Here is a 23,785-nt window from a genome sequence, read left to right on the forward strand (position 1 = left end):
TTCTCTCTCCTACTTTACCCACCCTACACCCTACACCTCACACAAATTAATTCTCATTGATATCTGTAGTAACAGTAACAAGAAAGATCTTTAGAAAAAGGAGGGACATAATTTTTTGATGGGAATAATCCCACCTTTCAACGATCCTCCCAAAACAGTCTTACCTTTCATAAATTTGGAAATAAAAATTTGGCAATGTATGATTTTCATTATTTTACTGAAACTCAAGCAACTTAATTCCAGCTGAATTATTAGAAAATTGGAACGAGTCAAGCGGCATGAGAAACAATCAAACACTTCAGACCTGTGCTAAACTTTTAAGCTCATAGTAGTATATGATCACAAGCTCAACTCATATTTAGCCTCTATAATGCTAATTTAAATACTCACCATATGATCTCACTTTCTACTAAACCAACATATCAGTTTACATGTTTGATTAATTTACACGGTAGTGAAGATTTCTTTTTCATTTTGAAATATGTATGGCAGGCCCACTCACCATATGCACGGATGAAAATCGATCTTGTAACCCCTGGAACTAGGGGGTATTTGTTCATGTGAAGGTACACAAAACTCAAAATTCCATGAGAATCAACTCAGATACTGAGTTAAGGACGGAACTCTGGATCGACAAATCTCAACGTAAATTCATCAGTGCAAGCCATACGGATTCTCTCAGGTGTAGCAGGATGTCAAGAGGAAACCAACCACTGTAGCCTGCTTCGCTCTAGCAGCTGCGATAGCATCCTTGATGGCAAAAAAGGCTGCGGAAGCAAAAAAAATGGAGGTTCGCCAACAGCTTTTGAAGAATGTATAGCCTTAACATTTGGAGCTCCCTGCATATCAACCCAATATCTCTTAAAACTTCGTCCTTGCTTGGTCATTAGCAAATAGCATGTTATATCATATTTAACGAGCAGATAGAGATTTATTTGATAATGTTTTGGTAACTTATCCCCTAGCTCTCTGGATTGGTAGTATGACTGTATGACATACAACTCTACAAGGGTATTTTTGTAAAATAAAGAAAATGATTAGTCTAGGGGGTAAATGGTCATTACGATACTTAAATTTAATGATAAAAGTGTTATCTTCTAAATGGTTTCAAATACTTCGTATAATTTTATTTTATTTTTAAGATAAGATAAGGTTTGATCCCTAGACCTCAGAGATACGAGGTGAGAATTGATGCCACCACTCCACCACCTCAACTTCATATACTTCGTATATATTGCAAAAGAATATACATGATCCTCTAAAGACCAACTAATTACCAAACACTTCATAATTTCAGGTCCAATCTACTCTTTTTTCTACAAAATACTCCTTCCCAAACACTCTCCACAAGAGAGATATTATTCCTTTGGACTTTTAAGCACAACCAAGAAGATACTCATCTCACAGAATCCAAATTTCACAATGGCGAAAAAACTCACAGATCAGGACGTGCTCTATGGAAGTCGCGTGATAATTTCAGTTGATTCCACAACTCGGGTAATGTACAATGCTCAAGTATTTGGCCATAGTGCAATATTGATCCTTCACTTTGGAAGTTTATTTCCTACAACAGCACAAAATTTGAGCATATTGTGTAAACCTTGATCACTAGAATATTCATGAATAAATATGCTGGATGAAAAGTTGACAACAAACTAATAATGTGCGAAACACAAAGCCTAGATACCTCACTACAGAGTATAGAAGCAAACACAGCAACTTTTCTTACCCTGATCTCCTCCGGGTTCTTCTCGAGCTCCATGGCTATCCTCTGAATCCAATTTTCAGCAATCAGCATCCCTTGTGGGCCACCGAATCCACGGAAGGCAGTATTGCTTGGAAGATTGGTGAAGCAAACTTTGCCATTTATGCGGGCATTTGTATCTCATAAACATTGTCTGAATGAAACATTGCGCGTTCAAGGACAGCAAGAGAGAGATCAAGTGAATTTCCAGCATTGTTATATATCTCAAGGTCCAGAGCTAGTACCTTTCCCTCATTTGTAAATCCAACCTGTACCGGGTAATATATAACATTAATTGAATCAATATATCCGATATTTCAAATCTGTCACACCAAATCATAAAAGCTCTACATACACAAAGAAAGATTCAATAAAGCAACAAGCACAAAATGAGGAAGACAAGGATGCTAGGGCTTCAACATCATCCACAATGCTAGTGCTCCAATATAATAATCCAGTATTTGACTCAGAAAAAGATACAAGGTTAAACTCAAGCATCTTTTCATTAAAAATCTATGGGACAACAGACCATAAAAGGGATGATTGTTTCACGTGCAGGTGCAAAAATATCATAATAGGTTTTCACGATATTTTGCCTTAAACTCGTGAAGAGCACATTGCACAGGAATTTCGAGTACTTATCTGTTTATCTACTACATTCCATTGTGGAGTGAGAAGTAAGCTCAACATAGTGAGGTGGGCATGGAGATACCGAGGCAGGAAAGCTGGAAAATTTGCTGCCCGGGCACACAGCCTAATATAGCCTGGGGCGGGAGGCACGGCAAGGTGAATTCCCATCAGACTTTTGTCCACATGAGCAGGGTTTACCAGTTGAAGGACAAATAAACTCGTTGCCTTGTTGGCTTGCCGAGTTACCAACTGTGTATATCATGTCATCAGTTTCAGCAAAAACTCTAAAGGCATCGATAATTGGCCTATAACCTGTGCAGCGACACAAGTTCCCTGCCAGACTTTCTTCAATTTGCTGCTCAGTTGGAGGAGTTTGACTAGACCTTAGTAAAGCATACATGGACATGACAAATCCAGGAGTACAAAATCCACACTGTGAGCCATGTGAGCTTGCTAACAATTCCTTCAAAGATAACATAAGTTAATTAATAGAGGGACTGATGATTAATCAAACCTTTCTGCTTTACGTTAAAATTTGAGAGGAAGTATATGCACTTGATGTGAAACATCAAAAGGAAAAATCCAGAAAGAAGAAAAACAAAAACTACAACTTATGCTTGGGAGCATAAAGTTTGACTTCCCTCCCCCCCCCCCCCCCCCCCCCCCAAATTCCCAGTTCCCACTATCGCAAAAGAATAAAGGGGATAAACAACCAGCTTACTTTAACGTATGTTCTCAATGAAAATAGAACACACACAGTATAGCTTGGCTGCCATTTAAATGTATCATACTGTTTATCTTCACAAAAAGTAGAACCCAGGATGAAGAGCAGTTCATCTTCTAGCTACTCATCCAGAGCCTGTATTATAATTGATCCAGATAATCGTAAGAAACCAGAAATAATAGGGTTAACTCACCATGACACAAGACAGAATTACCCAGTATCCATTGGAACTGTAGGATTCCCGAGTCTTGTTTTTGTGTCTGCTAAGTCCAATGCCAGTTTCTCTAGCATGTTAACACCTTGCACACCTTGTGCTTCAAAATATTCTAACAAATATAAGAGAGCAGACTGGTTGATGGAAACACTGCTATAGTCAAGGGGAGCATTCCCATTCTTGTTCTCGAGTTTAATCAAAAAATCAGCTACACTAGTGGAGAACATTGATGCATTAGTTATGGACCAATGAGAGAGAATGGAAGCAGCAAAATCAGGGAACTTATTGTTCGGCAATAACATGACAGCCCAACTCAAAAATCAACATACACAAGATAACGACCACCTTTATAGTTTGTAATTCTCGTTTTCTATTGTCTTCTATAATTAATAAATGCTACTTAATTAACTTATATTCATTCCCAAAAGACTACCATACTTTGGTTGATTTGAGTTCATTATTTACACGGAATTTGTAAGACCATATGGACAAGAACTCTGAAATCGCAGGAGCATATGTTATTTAACCTAGTTAGACTTCAGCCAATAAAGGTGAAGGGCGATGACACTGAAATTTGGTATAGCAAAATTCATATTTTTCATGAAAAGTAAAACAATAGAAAGAGCAAGTGCGAGTAGTCATACATCAATAGCATTAGCGACATCCTTCTTGGCTTCCCGCAGATTATGTCGATGTCGCTGAAGTAAAAGAGGGTGATATGCTTAAGGCAAACACAACCTCCATTGCTTCTTTGTCTTACGGAATTTTCTGAACGCAAGTGTTCTGTAGATAATGGAGTATTCTTATCATCAAGTACAAGTAACTCAGGATAGGATACTCCTAATGACAGGCTATAACTTGCTCTAGCATCCACCTGGATTGAAAGTGAAATAACAAGTATAAGAGATTATGGTAGTGATCAGGTTTTTCAATGTAAGCACCAGAGCACTATTTTACTATCATAAGGGTCTATACTATGGAACGAAACATAGGATAGAAAACAAAAAGCTTGCTTCTCGAATTTCGAATATATATTAGTCTTAATAAGTTACATATTCAGACATCTAAAGATGAAGTATAATAAACTATGCTTAACCAAAGTACATTATATCATCTAGAATGAAAAAAATTAAGAACGAAATCATTGTCCAATAAGAAGCAAACATATCGAAATACTTGCAAGCTTACAAGTAGCAGTTAGACTTCTACTTGTTTAGCTAATCACAAATCCTTCACAAAGCAGAAAGATAATGTAATAAACAATTTTTTGCTGAATGTTTAGAATGTACACCTTCTTTTTAAAAGCATAGACAAACAGTATTACAACATGACTTTCAAACAATGCAAGCTTGAAAAGGACAAGAGAATAGGACCTGCCAACTGGTGCTATCCCAAGAGGACTAAAGAATCTGTAAGAATGTGCAAATGTATGTGGTCTGCATAAAAATACCAAGCAACAATAGAACAGGACCCGCCAAACACTACAAATTGCAAGGAGACCCGAGGCATATCGTGAAAAGAGGTCCTAGAGTTGGCTATAACCTAATATGATTTGTATACTTGAAGAAACAATCATAGCTCCTTGAATAACCCATTTTTGGAATAAATCTTTGGAAAAAGAAGGGGGGAAAAGTTTGATTTAAGCAAAATGGTTAACATAAAAGAAATTAGTTCAATCTACTAATAGAAGTTAACAAAAGCTAGAATGGTCAACAACATACAAAAAATAATTCAGTCTACAGTTACTGGTTAACATAAAACACCTTTAAAGAAAAGGGGAAATTGCAGGTTTAAGTACTATAAGATTACATAAAGAAAGACTTGCATTTTCATGAACAATTCGCACTCAGCTTTAGAGAGTGTTTGGTTTGTAAATGGTGGAAAATAGTTCTCCCTAGGGTGAAAAACCATCTTTCAAAACAGTTGGTTAACATATAATAGTGATGCACAACTGACAGCGCCAAGCTCACTTCAACACACTGCATTCAAATTTCAGATTTTGTCAAATTGGCTAAATAGGAAACATAAAATATCAGATACTATCAAACTCACTAACCAGACTGACCCACAGCAGTATACTTATTTGTTAATGTTTCCATGTCCCCGTCTAAGGATAAAACATGGTATAATGGCAGCAAAGTGGGGCAAAATTACAAACTTCTGTGGCCTGCTTGATAGGTATTGCAATCGAACATTTTCACAAAATGACACATAAATGTATCACCATTATCCCCTTTATTTCTGACTAAATATGAGTCGTTATTGTATTTGGAATATTCTCTTTACTACCAACAAAAAGAAAAGAGAGAACTCAACAGTTGCATCAGGATATACAAGTGGCTAGAAGAGAAGAGAAGGTTTCAATTCTCCGCCACCCGGCGTAATCCTGTCAACAGGACATTCTAATCATGCATCATGGGGGTCAATTGAAAATCATTACGGAAACATAAAGGACCAGAACAGAGAGAAAAGGATAGCTCAAAATAAGATTTTGGATCCAATATTTGAGCACTTCTCCAAAAAACTGTTTTTAATTTAGATAACCTACCATATAACTACTCCTAGAAAAGTTAAGGTGGGCCCCACATCAATTAGTTACGTAAATGCCCACACACACTCAACTCAAGTGACGAAACTTGGTTGGCTAAAAATTATACTAAGCAAGGGACAGAAATATGGAAGATACAATGTTATTATAATCATATTTGGTGAAACAGAGAAGACAGTCAGGACGGCCCAGTTTATTAATCCCCAACACCTTTAATTATATTAACAAAAGTTGTTGTCTAAACTCTCCATCACTCCCTTGAAACACCTATCATACGAATCCATTGAACAGCCTCAACCCATGCTTTAACGCGGAAACTCTTGTATTAATCTCTAACCCAAACTATCAGATTACAGCAAAACAACCACTTGAAAGAATGAATATTAAGGAAGAAATATGTTTTCTGGTTCAGTAAAGTGAACAAAACTTCTTTTTCTTTATCACAAGTGAGCACAAGTTGTTAGAATATAGTTGCTACCCAGAAGCTGCATCACTAAATCACAGAAATAAGAGGTTGACAAAAGGAAAAGATTCCCCTAAAAGCTTAAAATCATGAAGGGGCCAATTTTTCCAGCAATATGGTGCAATTCAATTGTAATCGGTTGCTCTTATATCATATTGGAACATTCTCTTCTTACCTTGGGAACAGACCTTGAGGGAGAGCCTGAGACCATAGAGTAGGGAGAGAGAAAGGGGTTGGAGAAAACTAATCCTAGGGTGAAAAACCTTCAAACTATTATACATACTTCATTAGCTACAATGTATCTCTTAAACCATATACCAAATACCGAATAAAAATAGGAACCCGAGTGCTTAGAAGACAAGCACCAACAATGGCGTAACTAATCACATTGAAATTATTGTCCTGTGGTAAACGGTTTACTAATTTCTTTCTTCAATTTCAAAATTTTTGTAACCACATTAAAGTCACCTAAACTATCTATGAAGTCCAAATCAGCACAAAATCACTACAAACATAAAATCCAATACATTCACCCACCCAAGAAAAAGATGTTCAAGACTTTTATATATATAAATATGGAGAGTAATTACCTCCTTCCTGAAGCAGCCATCAAGTTTAATTTTGAGCTCAGTGCACTTGCCGAAAATTTTGCCAAAAGGGTGATCTGCATGACATTTCTGGAATGCCTCAATGATCTGCACGATACAATGAGAGTCTAAAGTCAATACCTCCTCTGATCTTTTAAATGTGGGAGTGCAGAAGGGCTAGGGTAACAATAACCAAATTTGGGTCAAATAAGCTGTTTTACTGCCACCTCTTTCAAGAGAAAAATACTTGATTAGTTCAAAATGACACAAATTAGGGGGAAAAAAGAGATTATATGATAGCGCGGGCAAAAGGAAAGAAGGATTTAGATTAAGTAGCATGAGAATATATAGGTACAGATTACCATCCATAGACCACAGGAACAAAAAAATTACGTTGATACATTGCAGATAGGAAAGAAAATGATTATTAACAGCCAGAAAAATACCACATTGCAAGTTCATTTGAATATACAGCACTGCACCTTTTAGTAGAAGGGATATAGAATACCCAATAACCAGCGTTAGTTTCCAGAACATACATAAAATCAAGATGCTAAGCTGTAGCATGCACGACAGAAGATCAGAAATGAAGTTCAAAAACAAAGTAACAACTTACTTCAGCACACATAGGGTGCCGGTGCAATGTCAATGGAGGATGGATCTCGTGTAGGCGTGTAGCACACTGAAAGAAACTGATAAATAACATTTAAAATCAATTGTTAGCCGAGAATTCTTCCTGTTAACAGAAACAATCTTAAGGAAGCAATGAAGACACTTTAAAAAGATTTAAACAGGAGGGGTTGGGTATTGGGCAAACTGAATAGAGAGAGAAAAGAGCCACTGAACACCTCTAGGACATAACCTTACAACGCATTTCCCTGCATTTCCCCCAGAAACACAATAATAAAAACTTAAATCGAGACACGGAAAAGAAAAGTTTCAGCTGCTAAATTCTTTGGTATCAAGATGAACAATCTTCCTTAAAATCCATCAATTTCGAGCTAACGCTTTAGAGAAAAAAAAGAAGCGCAAAATTCGAGAAACTCGAGTAAATTAAACCTAATTTAAAAAGAAAAAGAAGCAAACATCATAAGATTAAAAATTTAGAAGAAAGAAAAAGCGGAGATGCAAGAAAACATACAAGGAGAGAGAGAGCGGTTTAACAATTCAACATAACACTCGAAACGAAGATGCAAGAAAACTATTTTAGAACGAAGGAAGTAGAAAAAATTTATGCATAAAAAGCAGAGATGCAAGAAAACATACAAGGAGAGAGAGAGAGGTTTAACAAATCAACATAACACTTGAAACGAAGATGCAAGAAAACTATTTTAGAACGAAGGAAGTAGAAGAAATTTATGCATAACCAAGAGAATGAAACTGAAACCATTGTTTATTTCATCCAAAGTTAAGAGTTTGCCAATGATGTGCACCTTTTCACAATGTCGACATTGTTGGTCAAAACTGAGATTAGAAGCCACAGATTTGGTGCTAATCCTTGCATTTTTGCCAACAATTACCCAACTCTAATGCACCTCCTAGTAAGCAGTAAAGAACCAAATCAGAACATAATATATAAAAATTAGTAAGCCACAGTGTGGGCAGTCTAACAATAACTGAGTAGACTAGAACCTTGAATCTTCTTCTTCATCCTGCATACCCATGAGGGCATGGATTCCCCCACAGCAACTATGGCCCATAATTAGAATATTCTCAACCTGTCAAGATGAAAACTCTGTTATCATCCACACAGAAGACCCTGAGGACGTGGAAAAAACAGTACATTAAAGTTTCTATTCCAAATTCTGCATTTGTAATCCCCTGAACTGTTAAAAGAGAACGTGTTGGAACTGTTCCAAGAACTAATGAATGAATTAAGTGAGCAACCGTTCTTTCGATCCTCTGTTTTTGTATGGCTTAGGATTAGGATGTTAAGCTAGTTTAACATAATATATATATCAAACATGAATAGGTGTATATCTTTACATAATATATATTACCAAAGTAAATATTCGACATTTACTTTTGTAATATCAACAATGTTAAGCCAGTCGGCTTTTTCTCCAAGATCTCAAGCAATAGCACATGGTGCGACAAGACATTTTGCCAAAGGGTCACAGATTTCTATTTCTGCATGGTTAAGATCCACATCAAGTTATCAACCAGACAACCACTCTATCCAAAAGCCTTGTAAACATTGATTAACCTTCCCTCTTCCTTAACAGAAAGCCGTACCACAACATTACCCTAGTACTCTTTAAGCCTTATCTTTTCAACTTCAAAGAGCTTATTATGATTAACCCACCATTTGGAAATAATTGATCATCAATCCCTCTCCCACCCCCACCCCCACCCCCACCCCCTAAATTTGATCAAGAATTCTGTAAAATTCAGTTTTCTCGCAGATCAAACACACCCTAAAAAAAAAAAAGCAAGACCTGAACCCACGAACCCCAACCATGAAATCGGAAAAAAAATCGATAAAGACTTCAAAAGGTTAAAATATAAAATCAAGAACCCTAGATTAAAGATAGAACTTCAACATCAACAACAGAAAATCGAGTAAATTAAACGCAAATTAAACATAGAGCAGAAATCCCAAACTATTGAGTAAATTAAACCTAATTCAAAAAAAAAAAAAGCAAACAACATCATCTGACCTCACGAATTGAAAGTAATGATATATACCAGTAGGGTTAGCTCACCATGACACAAGACAGAATTACCCAGTATCCATTGGAACTGTAGGATTCCCGAGTCTTGTTTCTATGTCTGCTAAATTCAACGCCAGTTTCTCTAGCATGTTAACACCTTGTACACCTTGTGCTTCAAAATATTCTAACAAATATAAGAGAGCAGACTGGTTGATGGAAACACTGCTATAGTCAAGAGGAGCATTCCCATTCTTGTTCTCGAGTTTAATCAAAAAATCAGCTACACTATTGGAGAACATTGATGCATTAGTTATGGTCCAATGAGAGAGAATGGAAGCAGCAAAATCAGGGAACTTATTGTTCGGCAATAACATGACAGCACCAACAATTTCTGGTGTGGGAGCACAAGAACTACATATTGCTTGAAGACCTCCAACAATGACACCACTAGTGTTTGGATCAAAATCAGTTGAGAAAAAGCACTCCAAAAGCAACTTCTCCACAGGAAACTCGGAGACAGTGAGCTCTGATCTAATCAAGCCCCAAAATTTGTGCTGATCTACTTGCTTCCAGTATACGGACTTTCTGATCAATTGGACAACTTTTCTGACATCTTCACCAAATATAGAAAACCTTCTCAATCCCAAGTCGATCTGCATGGATACAAGATCAGCGTCGTCCACTTGACTGACAAGTAACAGGATTACATCTTCATCGCCAAGGGATAGATCAGGAAGATAAGAAAAGATGATGTGGAAAAGAGCATTAAACCTTTTGCTCTTCCATAATGAAGAAAACAACACATCCATTGCTAAGATCTTACCAGGATCCATAACCACTTCTTTGCTTAAAGCATCCTAGCATGTGTAAGCATATTCCTATAAGAGGTGAAAGCATCATCAATCATCTTACTAACCAATTTGTTACCAACCTCAGGAATAGAAGTATTTGTTTCATTTACACGATCCACATTTCGAGATGTAAGTTCATAATATCCTTCAATGAGACACTTCAGCAAGGGCCATTTTCTGTAATTGATCTCGCTGGTAGAGTTTGCTCCATAGCCTGCTTCACGTGCTTCATGTGCAAGTCTCAATGCATATGATAATAATCGAGCTCCAACTACACAGCCATTCTTTGACCACCAGAATAGCATATTCCTGATCCATTGATGTTGAGAAATAACGAAGGTGCGAATGACTGCTGCTGTTACGGATTCAACTTCATCATCAGCATCAGCATCATCATTCTTTGGTAAACTTCCAAGAGGTGAAAAAAGGTTGTGACCAGCCAGCTCAAGTTCCTTTTTCAATTCACATGCTAAAGATTCAGAGCTAATAACACCAAACTTTTCTTCGTTTCCAGATTTTATGAACAAATGCAAGATGTTCTCCACTAGTTTCTCTCCCATCCTGTTCGAGCCTTTCATTACCTCTCCTATTTTTCCTATTAAATTTGTCAAATCATCAACTTGGCACTCACCATGTGAAGCAGCTGAATCAATCGATTCTGGTAGAGAGACACAATGAGTGCTCATTTCAGCATTTTCAAGACAAGCAAGAAGTCCAGAAGACTGATGTGCACTTTCCAGATCAGGTGGATTAGGCAAAATCTGGGATGGCTTATCTGAAGAAGGATGGTTGGTTAACTGGGGCTCTTTACATATCCCTGATTGGACCTTGAACATAAAGTTTTGAAGCATCTCTTTGACAAAAGGAGACAGCAAGTTGCAAGAAGTTAATACGTCAAGGGAGCCAATTACCCCTTTACTGACTAGTATACTTATAGCTGATGACACACCTCTGCAGATGATATTTTTCCTATCCACATCATAGTTTTCTACAACTAATAACAAGAATTCTAATAGAGAATTGGTCATACCAACATATTTAGGTATCGAGTTCACCAATAACAACATCGCAGGCTCAATGTTCATAAAGTTGTCCACCTTTTCATCAAAGAAAAGCCAATCATAAAACAAGGTCAGTTTCACATTAGCTTCAAAGTACTTCTTTGAACATAATTTCAACAACAACCAGCCAATAACAGCCCACCTCGGGATCACATCTGATTGAAGTACTTCATTTGAGGGATGGTGGGCACAGCAAATGAAGCGAACAATGTCACAGACAAGAGTCTCTCTCTCCGGTGCAAAAAGGAATTTCCTAGTGAACCATGTCTGGTGCCTTCTCTGATATCCCAGCTTTACATGGGTAAGCAGAAACCTCAACTGAGTCTCCATTTCAGGAGTTATTCTAAGCAAGAAATACCTACTCGATGTTCTAATGCCATAAATATCAGAAATATCCGAAAACCTAGAACTCTCAAATGAACCTGGATTCAGCAATAGATCTTTCCATATAGCTCGAACCTCAGGAACATGAGCCAAATCCTGTAAAAGACGGACCAAATCCCTCCCAATTCTTAAACACAAATGAAACTGCTCTCTCAACATTCTAACACAAACTATCTCCTTTCTCTTCAACTCTACCGACCTCGGATTACACGCAATCCGATAGTGATCAGCCAACAACCTAAGATATGTATACAAAGCATAGACATAACAATTGGCTCCTCATCCAAAATCAAATCCCATTTACACAAAAACAAACTGACCATCTCATAGCTGAGCCACAATTCCCATCACTAAATCCCCACAAATTTGCCTCAAAATAGACACCAAAAGACTGTCAAAACCTATGCCACAAACATCAATCATAACAGAAGCAACCCAAATCAACTGAACTTTTGGAGATTCCAACATCTTTGAAAACAGCCCATCAACAATTTCTGAAAGTAAATTGATAAATAAGCAATACCCGTCTGTGACAATTGCATGTAAATACTTCATATGAATTTTGGACAAAGTGGGTTCACATAGAACCCCATAAATAATTGCCTTATTAAGGTTTAAGTACTCTTCAGGGGAAGGGATAATTAACTTTAATGGGGGTGTTAATTTAGGTTGAAGAAGGGTATAAGCTTCTCTTGGAGAAAGTTCTAACTTATTTGGGGCTTCATGTGAGGCCAAAGTTATCAACTTTGAAACCATAGTTATAATTTTTGAAGCAAGAACACACTTAAGAGGAAAATTAAATAAAAGGATTCTTAAAAATCTTAAGAAATGTTGAAAAAAGAAGAGAGTAATAACATCAACACCTGTAGAAATTTATCATATGGCGCTTCACGGTGGTGCTGGTGCAGTGACGGCTTGGAAGAGAGAGACAGAGAGTTACTATTTGTTTCGAAAAAGGGCAACTATGTAAATATCACAATATGGCGGTTTTTTTGATTGGGGAAAGGGGAGACGCGCCTGGGGTGGCGGAAGAGGCGGCTGGGGTGGTTGGGAAGTGGTGGGATGGATGGGCTTCTTGGTGGTGTTTGTCCCAAAATATAGTTCCCATTTGCATATTTAGTTCCATATTTTTCCGTAATTTGCCTAGAAAAATCGTGTCCCATCATTTATTTGCTTCTTGAATTTTGTTTTTTTTCTTTGTTTATTCAACCAAAATATTACCATTAATGCTCTTTTATCAATTAGCTTCATTCTCTCTCCTAAAATCATCTTTTCCCATACAACATTTATTTAAATAAACAAAAAATCTTTACTATCCCAACTTGCATAAATTACCGTGAAAAAAGGGAAATGGGAACTATATTTTGGGACGGAGGGAGGATTAATTGTAACATTTTAGTTGGATAAACAAAGGAAAAAACAAAATTCAATAAGCAAATAAAGGATGGGACACGATTTTTCAAGACAAATTACGGAAAAATATAGAACTAAATATAAAAATGGAAACTATATTTTGGGACACCCAAAATAGAAATGGAAACTATATTTTGAGACGGAGAGAGTAATAGGAAAATTATATAAAAACAAACCTCTTTAATTTCAGAGCGATATTTAACAATCATCTTTAATAAGAGTGGAATGATAACCTCCGGCTTTAATCAAGTAGGCCAATCTCGAATCTTACAATATGAACACATATAATCATATATAATCGATTAGAAGTGTAGAACAAGCACATGATAATAGTTCTCAAATATATTGTGAACGACTTTTTTGCAGATGAATCAACTTTCACTTTTTTTTCTTTTTTTCCTTGGTCATTCTCATGTCAAATGCGCACATTTGATTACATCTTTGCCACTTGATTTGCAAATGATATACTTGTAAGTTGTAAGAGAACGACTAAAATGAATATCTAAGAAGTACGATGCTTAACATTTTTCAATTACTAATAAATTAAGTGAAAGTATTGGGTCAGACCGTCTGACCAATACTTATTGTCGGACGGGCTGAGCCCAAAACTCAAACTCCAACTCAAACTCTGTACGCATCACTTTCTCTCTTCTCTTCTTCTCCCCACTCTGTACTATTGTTGCCATTACCACTACAAGACCCTCTCGATTTCGCACGTGAAGTTCTCTCATTTTTCTGATGTAATCTTCGGCGATGAAACTCGAACTCCGGCGAAGTCGTCGTTTGCCGGAGTTTCTGTATCTCGATCATTCTATGCTGTTTTTTTGGCGTGGTAGTTATGGTGTCACCCCAAACCACTCAAAAATTTTGGATCGTTGGTAAGTGATATTGAAGAGCCTGATTATTATTGTTGTTGTCGTCGTCGTCCTCGTAATCAAAAGAGTATGGAGGATCATTAGAGATGTAGAATGAATCAGCTTGAGAGTAATCATATGGATGTGAATTGGCATGAGTTTGAAACAAGCCAAACCAACAATGTGCGATCAAAAAAGCAATGGCTAATAATAAGAGTAATATCACCCCTGTATTCAAAAGAGTATGGAGGATCAAAAGTAATAAGAGTAATAATAAGGTACTTGGAAACTACCCGCAGATGCGCATAAGATGCAAGATGCGAATGAACCAAATGCGAATGAGACATGTCATCGAACTTCAAGATGCGAATGAACCAGATCTTGCAAATCATTAGCTGAGAAACCAATCTCATCAAGCAGCACATGATTTCATTACAAGTTAAACTATGTGATTTTGGGTCTTCTGGGTTTATAAATAATGAAGATAATGTAATGTTGATGAATGAAGTTGTTGGTACACCGTATTATGTTGCGCCGGAGATATTAGAAGGTAATGGGTATGATGAGAAAGTTGATGTTGGAGTGTTTCTCAGTCTCACCCATCATCTTTCTCTCTCTGAGGAATGAAGAAGGAGGAGAAAGTGAGAGAAATCAAAGGTTAGTGTTTTATTTTTTTTTCAGTTTGACTTTGTTTTCTTTCAGTTGGACTTTCTTTTCTTTCAGTTGGACCAACTGAAAGAAATAATGGACCAACTGAAAGAAATAATGGACTAACTGAAACAAAATGAAGACTACCTGAAGAAAAATGTAGACTACCTGAAAAAGAATAAAGACCAACTGAAACCCAAGTAAGTCTAACTGAAGCACAAAAACCCACTGAAAAACAAAGAAGACTAACTGAGAACAAAATGAAGACTACCTGAAAAAAAATTGGAACCACCTGAAAAAAATGAAGACTACCTGAAAAAAATTGGAACCACCTGAAAGTCGTCCGACCAAGATTATGGTCGGACGAGTCCGACACAATACGTTCTCTTAAATTAATGCTGCAAAAAAGTTTCATTTTTATTTTCTCATAAACAATGCAAATTCTCGTATTTTTATGTGCAAAAACTCAATTTGTCTCAAGGATTAGTATTTCAAACGTATTATATAAGTTAGGCTCCTAAAGATTTATGTTCGTATTTTAGGATTTGTGTGAGTAGCTTAGCATTTAGAGGTTTGACTCTATAGTTTTGTTTTGTTTTTTTTTTTCATTTCTAGCATAGTTATACGCCGCCCGTTAAATGCGTTATAGAAGATTCTCTTCGATTAGACATAAGGGTACTAAAGTTAGGTTCTTTATATTTCTCGAGATGGAGAGCTTAATAGAGGCCTCCGCCCCACACCATATTATATGAAGATATAGCTTTAGACGTAAAGAGGGATAACATTAGTGGAGGATTTGCATTAATGGATTGAGTGGAGTGAATTTTCGAATAACGAAACAATTATTTATGAACGAACCAAAATAGTATACAAGACAAGTCGAGGTTGAGGAAAATTACATATAATTGCTTCTTTGTCAATTGACTCAAAGTTGACCTGGCTTTTATCGAGTAACTCATCGCAAAACAAACAAATGAGATTGCTGAACACCGCTCCAAAATTTCTTTAAATCGCCTCGAGCCCAACATTACTTTCCTATTTTACCCTTTTTTTTTACCAAGCCCTACCTCCCCCACCAACTCCACCACCCGCCGCCACCTACCTCCCCCGCCAACCCCCACCACATGCCACCACCCACCTCTGAATTTTTTAAAAATGATGGTTGGAACGTCTAGCCATGGCTCAAACATTTGGCCTGGACGTGGTGGTGGTGTGGATGGTGGTTTAGGAGAAAAGAAAAGGTTATAAATATAATTTCAACTTTTTTTGGGGCGATTTTAAGAAGTTTTGGGACGATATTTAACATTCCAGCAAACTAACTCGAAACAATTCAACTCAATCAAAATGTTTACATGTGAAACTTCCCAGTTCCAATAATACATCAAGGGAGCTAGGAACCCAACTCCACATGAAAAGATCAAACATCCCGGCATTTCCAAAATTGCAACTTTTCTTTATCCAATATAGCGGGACAATGTTCAACCAAAGTTTTATTATTATACAAGAAAAACGATGTTAGAAAACCTGAAAATTACTTTCCTTGAATCAGAATTTACAAGCAGCTGCTTTCAACAAAAGCCAGCAACCTAGAATGAATATACATTTCTCACCCTCAACCCTCACGCATCTTACAATTAACAAGGAAGAAAGGAAGAAGCTACAATCAAATTACATGAATTGGATTTGAGAGAGAGGACTTAAAAAAAGAATTGAAGAAAACAATTGAATCTGTCTGGACCCTTTAATATTGGTCCAAGATTCATAGCTTCATAGATCAGCACAAAATCGCGTGGAATAACAGAATGCATAAGCTGTAACAGATAACACTTGAGGAATGACTATCTAGGTATATCAATTTTACTTATCAGTGATCAATGAGCCGAGCTCACTTTCAACACCAACGCTCGATTTATCAGCTGAACGAACATTGTAACGCTCGTATACTCTTGCTCGGTTTTCTGCCCACCACTGTTCTGCTTGCTTTTCACTAAACCTTTTGCGGCTGCAGTAAACAGAGAAAAACGATACAATCTGTAACTGTTAAAATGCCCACATATCCAGCCAGCAAAAGGATGTAAATTACAGACTAATTATTAGAGCATGATAAGGCTCCAATTTTTCACCACGAAAACCCTATTTGAACTTATTAAACCTTATGTAAATTGTCTTTCAGAACTTTATCTAGTAGTGAATTGAACTTCGATAGCTTTTTTAAATTTTTATAAGAACAAAACCTGATTATATACATGGCCAAGATGGGAATGGAATTATACACACATCTGTAAAACAAAACTTTATTTTTTTTTCCTTCTTAGAGATAATGGTCTCCTCAATTTAGAATGCAACTGACATGATTTGAGCAGAAAAAAAATAGGAGTAGAGAAGAAAAGCACTGACCTAAAACGAACTCGCTTTAGATCCTTGGTCCCACCAGGTAAGGAGACAAATGTAATATATACACCAGGCTCATCCTGCTCGACCCATTCATTCTCTGAACGAGGTTCACCTTCTCGAGTTTTATTCCCATTTCTTGTTGCCTCTGAACTAACTACTCTACTCTGAACAGAACTACGGCTACTAGGGGTGGCTGACCCATTTGAAAGCACCAGACCATGTAAACCATTTGAGTCTGCCACATGGCTAGGTATCTGATCATTACACTGGTCAAATGAGGAATTTGAGATGTCAGCAAAAGTGGGGGTAAATGACAAAGATGGAAATGAAGGAGACTTGCTGTTTCTTGTAGCTCCAACCGGCAGCCTTTCAGCCATCTCTTTGAGCTGTTTGGAGAGCAAGATTGATACAGAATGTCATCAGCACAAGATAACATCCACTAACAGTAGGTGGTTACAACAAAATAAATATCACAAGTTTTTGTGAATCAAAATCAATCCCATAGCATATGTGCACCATGTTATAACAGAATGATAAATTGATGTCAAGAGTCCATCATGGATGCACAATTTTTAAAAAACGACAGAAATTGAAGAAAAATTCAAAAGATACCTGGGCAGTTAGTGATTTGATCACTTCCTTGGCTGCCTTGCATTTTGCAGTCTCTTCACCTGCTATTGCTATCGCCTCCTTCAATTGTTTATTTGCTTTTTCCAGTTCAACTTCTTGAAGTTGGGCTCTGCGAGTGAGACTCTCCACCTATATAAAAGAAATATTGAGCACATTGACATCAGCATGCTTCACAAGTAAACTGAAGCTCTCACTCACAATCAATTCTTAGATAAACAACTGACTTGATTATTTTCAACTTTTGCCAATAAATCAATTTCAAATCCACAACAAATAAACAGGATAACTTTCAGAGATAGATGTAATCCTTATCCATTTATGCAGCGGCTTTTTAAAGGATTCGTGCAAGAAGTTTTCCGTCCCATGCCTGGTATAACGGGAAAATTCCAGGAAATATTTGAGATATTTTCACAGACAAATTAAATAAGACATATTTGACATCATCTTTTAGAACTGATTGTAGGCCAAAAAATAACAAACACCAAAAAGAAGATACATGCGCAACATTCACTTTGAGAAAGCCTGCTTTGCAGGGGGGGTACCAGACTACCAGTGAAACATCTGTTTGTAGTTGCCAACCACTTGTGTTAGCAACACCCACTGATGGTATATTCTATGAAGCCAAATGTTTAATTTGAGGAGATAAATTAATAGTCACACAGGTAGCAGATGTACAAGTAGCCAAGCAGATAAGCTCCATACCTGTGCTCTCAATCGGATAACCTCCTGGCTAAGGCTATCATTGGTCCTCTTGGCATCATCAACAGTCACTCTCGGAGACATAAGTCCTGAGAGGGTTGGAGTAGGTGTAGTTGAACGAGGTGGACTTGGTCGTCTTGAAATTGGCGATGTTGCTCGAGAAACAATTCTGGATCCCGGAACTGAAGCGGAGAAATACTTCTTTGATGATCCAAACACGGGATTAAAAGATCTAGATATATTAGCTCCCCATTGTGAACCGCCATTTGGTATAGGTGATACACGACTGCTATCGTATTCATATTTCTTATTTTTCTTAGATCGACCTTCTGAGGAGTCCATCGAAGAGTATCTTGCAAGCTGACCTCGGGATCCAGAATCAAGCTTTTCGTCTCTCTCATTTGGCTCAGTCCCCTGATTCACATTTCCTCTTCTGCTAACAGAGGAGTGGGTTGAAATACCAGTCTCAACTGCTTTCCGAAGTTTAGAAAGGCAACTATCACAGACTCGATAAGGTTTGTTTGGATTAGGAGCCATAGAAGCCTTGAAAGATTTTTTACTACTGCATGAATGACAAAATAGGAGCCCACAATTATAACAGTTATGACGTTTTCTTTTGAAATTAAATGGCAGGCGACAGCCAGAACACATTGACTGATCAACACCTGATACCCACTTATGCAGGCAGATCGCAGCAGTGAAGTTCGTACCACAAGCAACACTTCTCACTTGTTTGTCCTTAAGAGCTTCTACCAATGTTGGGGTATTTCGGTCGTCTGTGTCCCCGTGACCTAATCGTCCATTTGCACCCTTCCCCCAAGTGTAAACTTCAGTTCTAGAGGTCAAGGCAGCAACATGATAAGCCCCACAAGCTATCTCCTCTACAAAACACTTCAAGAGCTTTCCTTCTACACGTGCTGGGAGCTTCCCATCACAATGAGGATTACCTAGCTGGCCATAGACAGGGCTTCCCATCGTATAAACATGACCAGAGGTTGCAAGTGCAGCTGTTATGCTATGCCCACAGGCAACCTGGCAGAAATTAGGATCAACAAGAGCAGCAACACATGTGGGCACAAGTTTTGCCTCCTTATCACCATGCCCAAGTCGACCTTTATCTCCATCACCCCAAGTGAATAGCTTACCTGAGGAACAGTTGCTAGCCCCTGAGTTGCCGACCATAACTTCCACAACTGCAGCAGTATGCCAGACACCACAAGCAGCTCGAACAGTGCGAAGACCCCTTAGAGACTCCACTTCTCTGGGTATGGAAACACTTTTACGGTCTCCATGGCCCAAAACGCCGAATGTGCCATCTCCAAAAGTATATAATTGCCCAGAAGAGGTCACAACAGCTGTGTGCCAAGGTCCACAAGAGATATAAGAGACGTGTATTCCCTCCAACGGACCATTCACTCTTTTGGGGACCCAGTGGCTAACATTATTCCCATGCCCAAGAAGGCCAAAGTTGAAAGCACCATCACCCCAGGTGTACAATTCTCCAGAAAGGGTAACAGCACAAGTATGGTGCTCCCCACATGCTACAAGTTCAATGTTGGTATTACTTAGGGAATCTATAAGCTTTGGATGTGACACATCAGCATCCACCCCATGCCCCAATCTGCCTCCAGATTCCTCACCCCATGAAAAAATCTCCCCTTGCTTGGTCACTAGAGCTGCATGCCGTCCGCCACAAGCTATGTTCTGGACATCAAGGACTACAGCAGACTCTAATGCCTTAGGCAACAACGAATCCATCTTGATACCAATACAACTACCTACTCTACGCACACCACCACCCATCACACCATCCCCTGTGCCTTCTCCCCATATGAAAACATCACCAAGGGCATCCCCGTCATCAAGACCAGAACCTTGACTTGATGAGCTAACAGCACTTGATAGACTGACTCTAAAAGTATCTGCAGCCATTCCTTTCATGTGACTATATACACTATCTGAACCTGATGAGATTGAATGGACAGAAGCAGCAGTAGAATCTGAAGGAAAAAAACCCTTTGGAGGCACAGGGAACATCACATCTGAAAATGCCTTGTCCAAAGCACTTTTAGGGGGGCTGTCATACGGACTATGGAGGCGAATGTGATCACTGCTGTCCTGAAACCATTTAAATAAGACTATATCAGGCACAGCAGATGGAACGACAGGAAGCAAACAGTATAAATTAACTTTAATTTCTTTTTCTATTTTATACTACCTTCTGCAAACTATCTCCACTTGCAAAGGGAGAGTGTAAAGGAGAGCTCCTTCGTGTATAGGTCCTTGGACTGTTTGCTTCTGATGGTATGCTATCGCTCCTTGATTCCGTTCTCCACTTCTTTTGATGACTCCTCGAAATCAGGGCTTTAAGACCACTAAACCATACTTCAGCTTCATCCTTATCCTTGCAAATCTGATAATGAAAACTATATGACAAATGCTTGAAGAGAAATGGTGGATAGACAAGAGCCAGTAAGATGGAGAGCTCCATATAAGATGATGCAGAAAAATTCTTACCAAGTCCAATGATCTATCGTTATATATGAGAGAAAATGACTGATATTCCTTCTCAGGTCGAGGATATCTTTGAAAAATTGGCTGTAATGAAGAAAGAACTGATTAGCAGAGAGCGACTACAGTGGATATTGTCAAAAAGGAGTTCAATCAGATCACAACACCATAGGCAAAATACCAAAATATCATCCAACATCAGCTTACCCCCCCCCCCACACACACACACACACCACAAGGAAAAAAGATTAAATAAGAGGAAATTGTATAATGTACCATATGGATTGCTTATATCACACACTACATTTGGTTTTCACAATATACAGAGAATTTATTTTCTAAGATTACTGGAAGCTTAGTAGTTTTAAAAGATGCTTACAAGTACTTTTCCTTTTCAGTCTTGATAGATAGAAATTATGATATTCCTCAATAACATATATATAAATAATAAAAGTGACTTACTGTACGCTGGCCAGATATAATTCTGGAAATATGGCTCAGCTTTAGGTGCTTCTCCTCTTTCCCCGAGAACCATATCAAAACAGTTTCATCCTGAAACCAATATTTTAGTCATATAAGGTACTAATAAAAGCAGTTCGAGTACTATAACTTGGTCATACATTCTCATAAAGCAGGAAAAAACAGCATACAACAAGTTCATGAAGAGAAAAAGTTACATTGGATAGCCGGAATGGACAGAACTTTGGCTTTCCTCTTCTTCCATACTTCAGCAGATATGCACCTTTTTTCAAAGCAGTAATCGCCTGCAGTGAATCCACCATATAAGCCCTAAATGAATTCAATATACAAGCTGGGAAGAGGATAAGAATTTAGCTCAACTCAACGGAGATGATTTGTGGAGTGACGTTTGTGTTTTAACTTTGGTCACATATATTTTCCATGTGATAGGATAGATTATACATGATCACAAATTCACTCCAAACTTTTAACAACTATTCTAATAATTATGACGGCCAGATGGCTACTGTTCTACAGCAGTGAGGTAGCAAACAAGAACTACATACTGATAGCAACAAACAAGCACTAAGACTGAGCTGCTTCCACTTGTGTGTGGGACTAACTGACTAAGTCAAACATAGGAAGACCTCAATCCGCATAAAAACTGGTGCTTCACGTGTTAAAGAGCGATTCAGAAAGACATGAAGATCAGCAGTTTGATAAATGTAATACTGATCCAAATGGTGTCTGAGACTAAGTAATTAATTTTTGGCTTTTCCATAATGCTGGATGTTGCATTACCACCTAGTATGCTCTTATAACCAACCACTATCAGAAGCTAAGATATCAATCGAGTCGCATTATATCTAAATGTATATAGTAAAGTTGAGATTGCTAACTCTTCAGAGATATTACCAGAACCACAGAAAGAAATCGATTCTCTAAACAAGTTGCCAAATGCATAGCTATATAGTTCTCATTCTTACTTGCAACACCTACGTTACCACATATCGCCTAATTGAGACACTTGCATACGAAACAACACTCCGATTCTCCTACCTAGACAAATAAACACAACATAATAACACAAATTTCGCCTCAGATACTTTCTATATGTTTCAGACAAAGACATCCCTAGCTCAAACTCATGCTCCTGTGATAAACTCCATTAGTATTCTGTTGATCATCATTCATCCAACAGAAGAGAAAGAAAGTATACGGCGTGTACCTCGAACAACATGATCCAGAGAGTGTCATTACCACTTAACAATAATCATGTATGATCAAATTATCAATGCTTCAAATACACCAAATTCATAAACAATCTGAATTGCTAAAATACAAAGCATAAAACAGAAATTAGTGCGAAATACAGTAAAAATATCAACAATTCACCTGCTCAATATCCCGCTCCACAGAACCGTTGCGAGTAAGATCCGTCGCCATTCTATCCATCCTTCCAAGTAATCAACAAAATCCAGATTTTCACCGCAAAAATCACAATCATAAACTAAGGAAAATCAACTCAATCTCAACTCATCCATTCTCAAAGTAATGAAACCCTTCCATACATCAAATTTACTAAAATTACTACTGTTCAACAACGAATTCCACGATTTCTCCAAATCAAAATCAAACTAACACGCAAAAGAAAACTTCACTCCATCATTATGTTAATCCGATAAAACTTCGGATTTCCGCCATCATTTAGCAGCTTTATTCAACTGAATTACACTTCAATCAATGCTGAAAATCGAAAATGCGAGTGAGTAGTGATTTCGTTATCAGTCACAAGAAAGTCAAACGCTGATTGACTTGCGCCGGAAAAAAAGAGGAGAGAGAAAATGCGAGGAAAAAAAAAGAGACAGCAGCTTTTTTCTGGTTTTTGAAGTGAGCGAAATGCGTAGAAGTCGAGAAATCAGCGAAAAGTTTGGAGAGAGAAAGAGAGAAGAGAGGAATCTGAGAGAGTAAATGATCTGAAATTAGTTGCAGAGTTCAGAGGAGAGAGAAAGTGATAGAGCTAGTTTCTGATTTCTGGAGAGAGAGAGAAAGAGGAGGACCAGTTGAGACATTACTTACTTTCTCCTCACAAAAAAGGAAAAGGAAAAGGAAGAGAAAAATTAAAGCAGAGAAATACTTGTCATTTAATTCATGGTCATCGAACCTGAAATTATGTGTCGGAAAGTCCTATTTTATGATTGCGATATGCTATGTATGTCATTTGGTAAACAGATCCGAGATTGAATCTCGTCTATATTACTGTGCTTAGTCACTAATCTACTCAAACAAGATGATTGCGATATGTATATAGTATTAT

General features: G+C 37.7%; 2 protein-coding genes and 1 non-coding gene across 11 annotated transcripts; all 3 read right to left on the reverse strand.

The window, feature by feature from the left end:
* Window positions 1-224: 224 nt before the first annotated feature.
* On the reverse strand, window positions 225-8,452 carry LOC104890074 (hypothetical protein). 7 transcript variants are annotated; one of them, XM_057394532.1, is made up of 9 exons: window positions 8,344-8,452; window positions 7,527-7,602; window positions 6,914-7,018; window positions 3,957-4,186; window positions 3,292-3,525; window positions 1,990-2,013; window positions 1,730-1,898; window positions 1,440-1,564; window positions 225-839 (listed from the first exon to the last, which is right to left on the reverse strand). In XM_057394532.1, the coding sequence occupies exons 1-5, from the start codon at window positions 8,412-8,414 to the stop codon at window positions 3,309-3,311; spliced, it is 699 nt and encodes a 232-aa protein (XP_057250515.1). In that variant the 5' UTR covers window positions 8,415-8,452; the 3' UTR covers window positions 225-839; window positions 1,440-1,564; window positions 1,730-1,898; window positions 1,990-2,013; window positions 3,292-3,308. The 7 variants fall into 7 exon arrangements, 6 of the variants coding, with proteins under 6 accessions (XP_057250515.1, XP_057250514.1, XP_057250512.1 ...); XM_057394531.1 differs by adding an exon at window positions 2,457-2,827 and having other exon boundaries at window positions 1,730-2,013; XM_057394529.1 differs by adding an exon at window positions 2,457-2,837 and having other exon boundaries at window positions 1,730-2,013.
* On the reverse strand, window positions 8,437-13,025 carry LOC104890072 (uncharacterized). The gene is made up of 3 exons (XR_008969202.1): window positions 9,616-13,025; window positions 8,543-8,628; window positions 8,437-8,448 (listed from the first exon to the last, which is right to left on the reverse strand). It is a non-coding gene; the product is annotated as an uncharacterized LOC104890072 (transcript).
* A 3,224-nt stretch (window positions 13,026-16,249) lies between these two features.
* Window positions 16,250-23,576, reverse strand: LOC104890071 (hypothetical protein). 3 transcript variants are annotated; one of them, XM_010675429.4, is made up of 9 exons: window positions 22,864-23,571; window positions 21,687-21,773; window positions 21,472-21,561; window positions 21,016-21,096; window positions 20,717-20,911; window positions 18,502-20,616; window positions 17,782-17,928; window positions 17,173-17,555; window positions 16,250-16,777 (listed from the first exon to the last, which is right to left on the reverse strand). In XM_010675429.4, the coding sequence occupies exons 1-9, from the start codon at window positions 22,921-22,923 to the stop codon at window positions 16,633-16,635; spliced, it is 3,303 nt and encodes a 1,100-aa protein (XP_010673731.2). In that variant the 5' UTR covers window positions 22,924-23,571; the 3' UTR covers window positions 16,250-16,632. The 3 variants fall into 3 exon arrangements, with proteins under 3 accessions (XP_010673731.2, XP_048499691.1, XP_048499692.1); XM_048643734.2 differs by having other exon boundaries at window positions 20,717-20,924; window positions 21,016-21,131; XM_048643735.2 differs by lacking the exons at window positions 16,250-16,777; window positions 17,173-17,555; window positions 17,782-17,928 and adding an exon at window positions 17,948-18,166 and having other exon boundaries at window positions 20,717-20,924; window positions 21,016-21,131; window positions 22,864-23,576.
* Window positions 23,577-23,785: the final 209 nt, after the last annotated feature.

Source organism: Beta vulgaris, chromosome 4 (genome assembly GCF_026745355.1).
Source record: "Beta vulgaris subsp. vulgaris cultivar EL10 chromosome 4, EL10.2, whole genome shotgun sequence".
NCBI lineage: Eukaryota > Viridiplantae > Streptophyta > Magnoliopsida > Caryophyllales > Amaranthaceae > Beta > Beta vulgaris.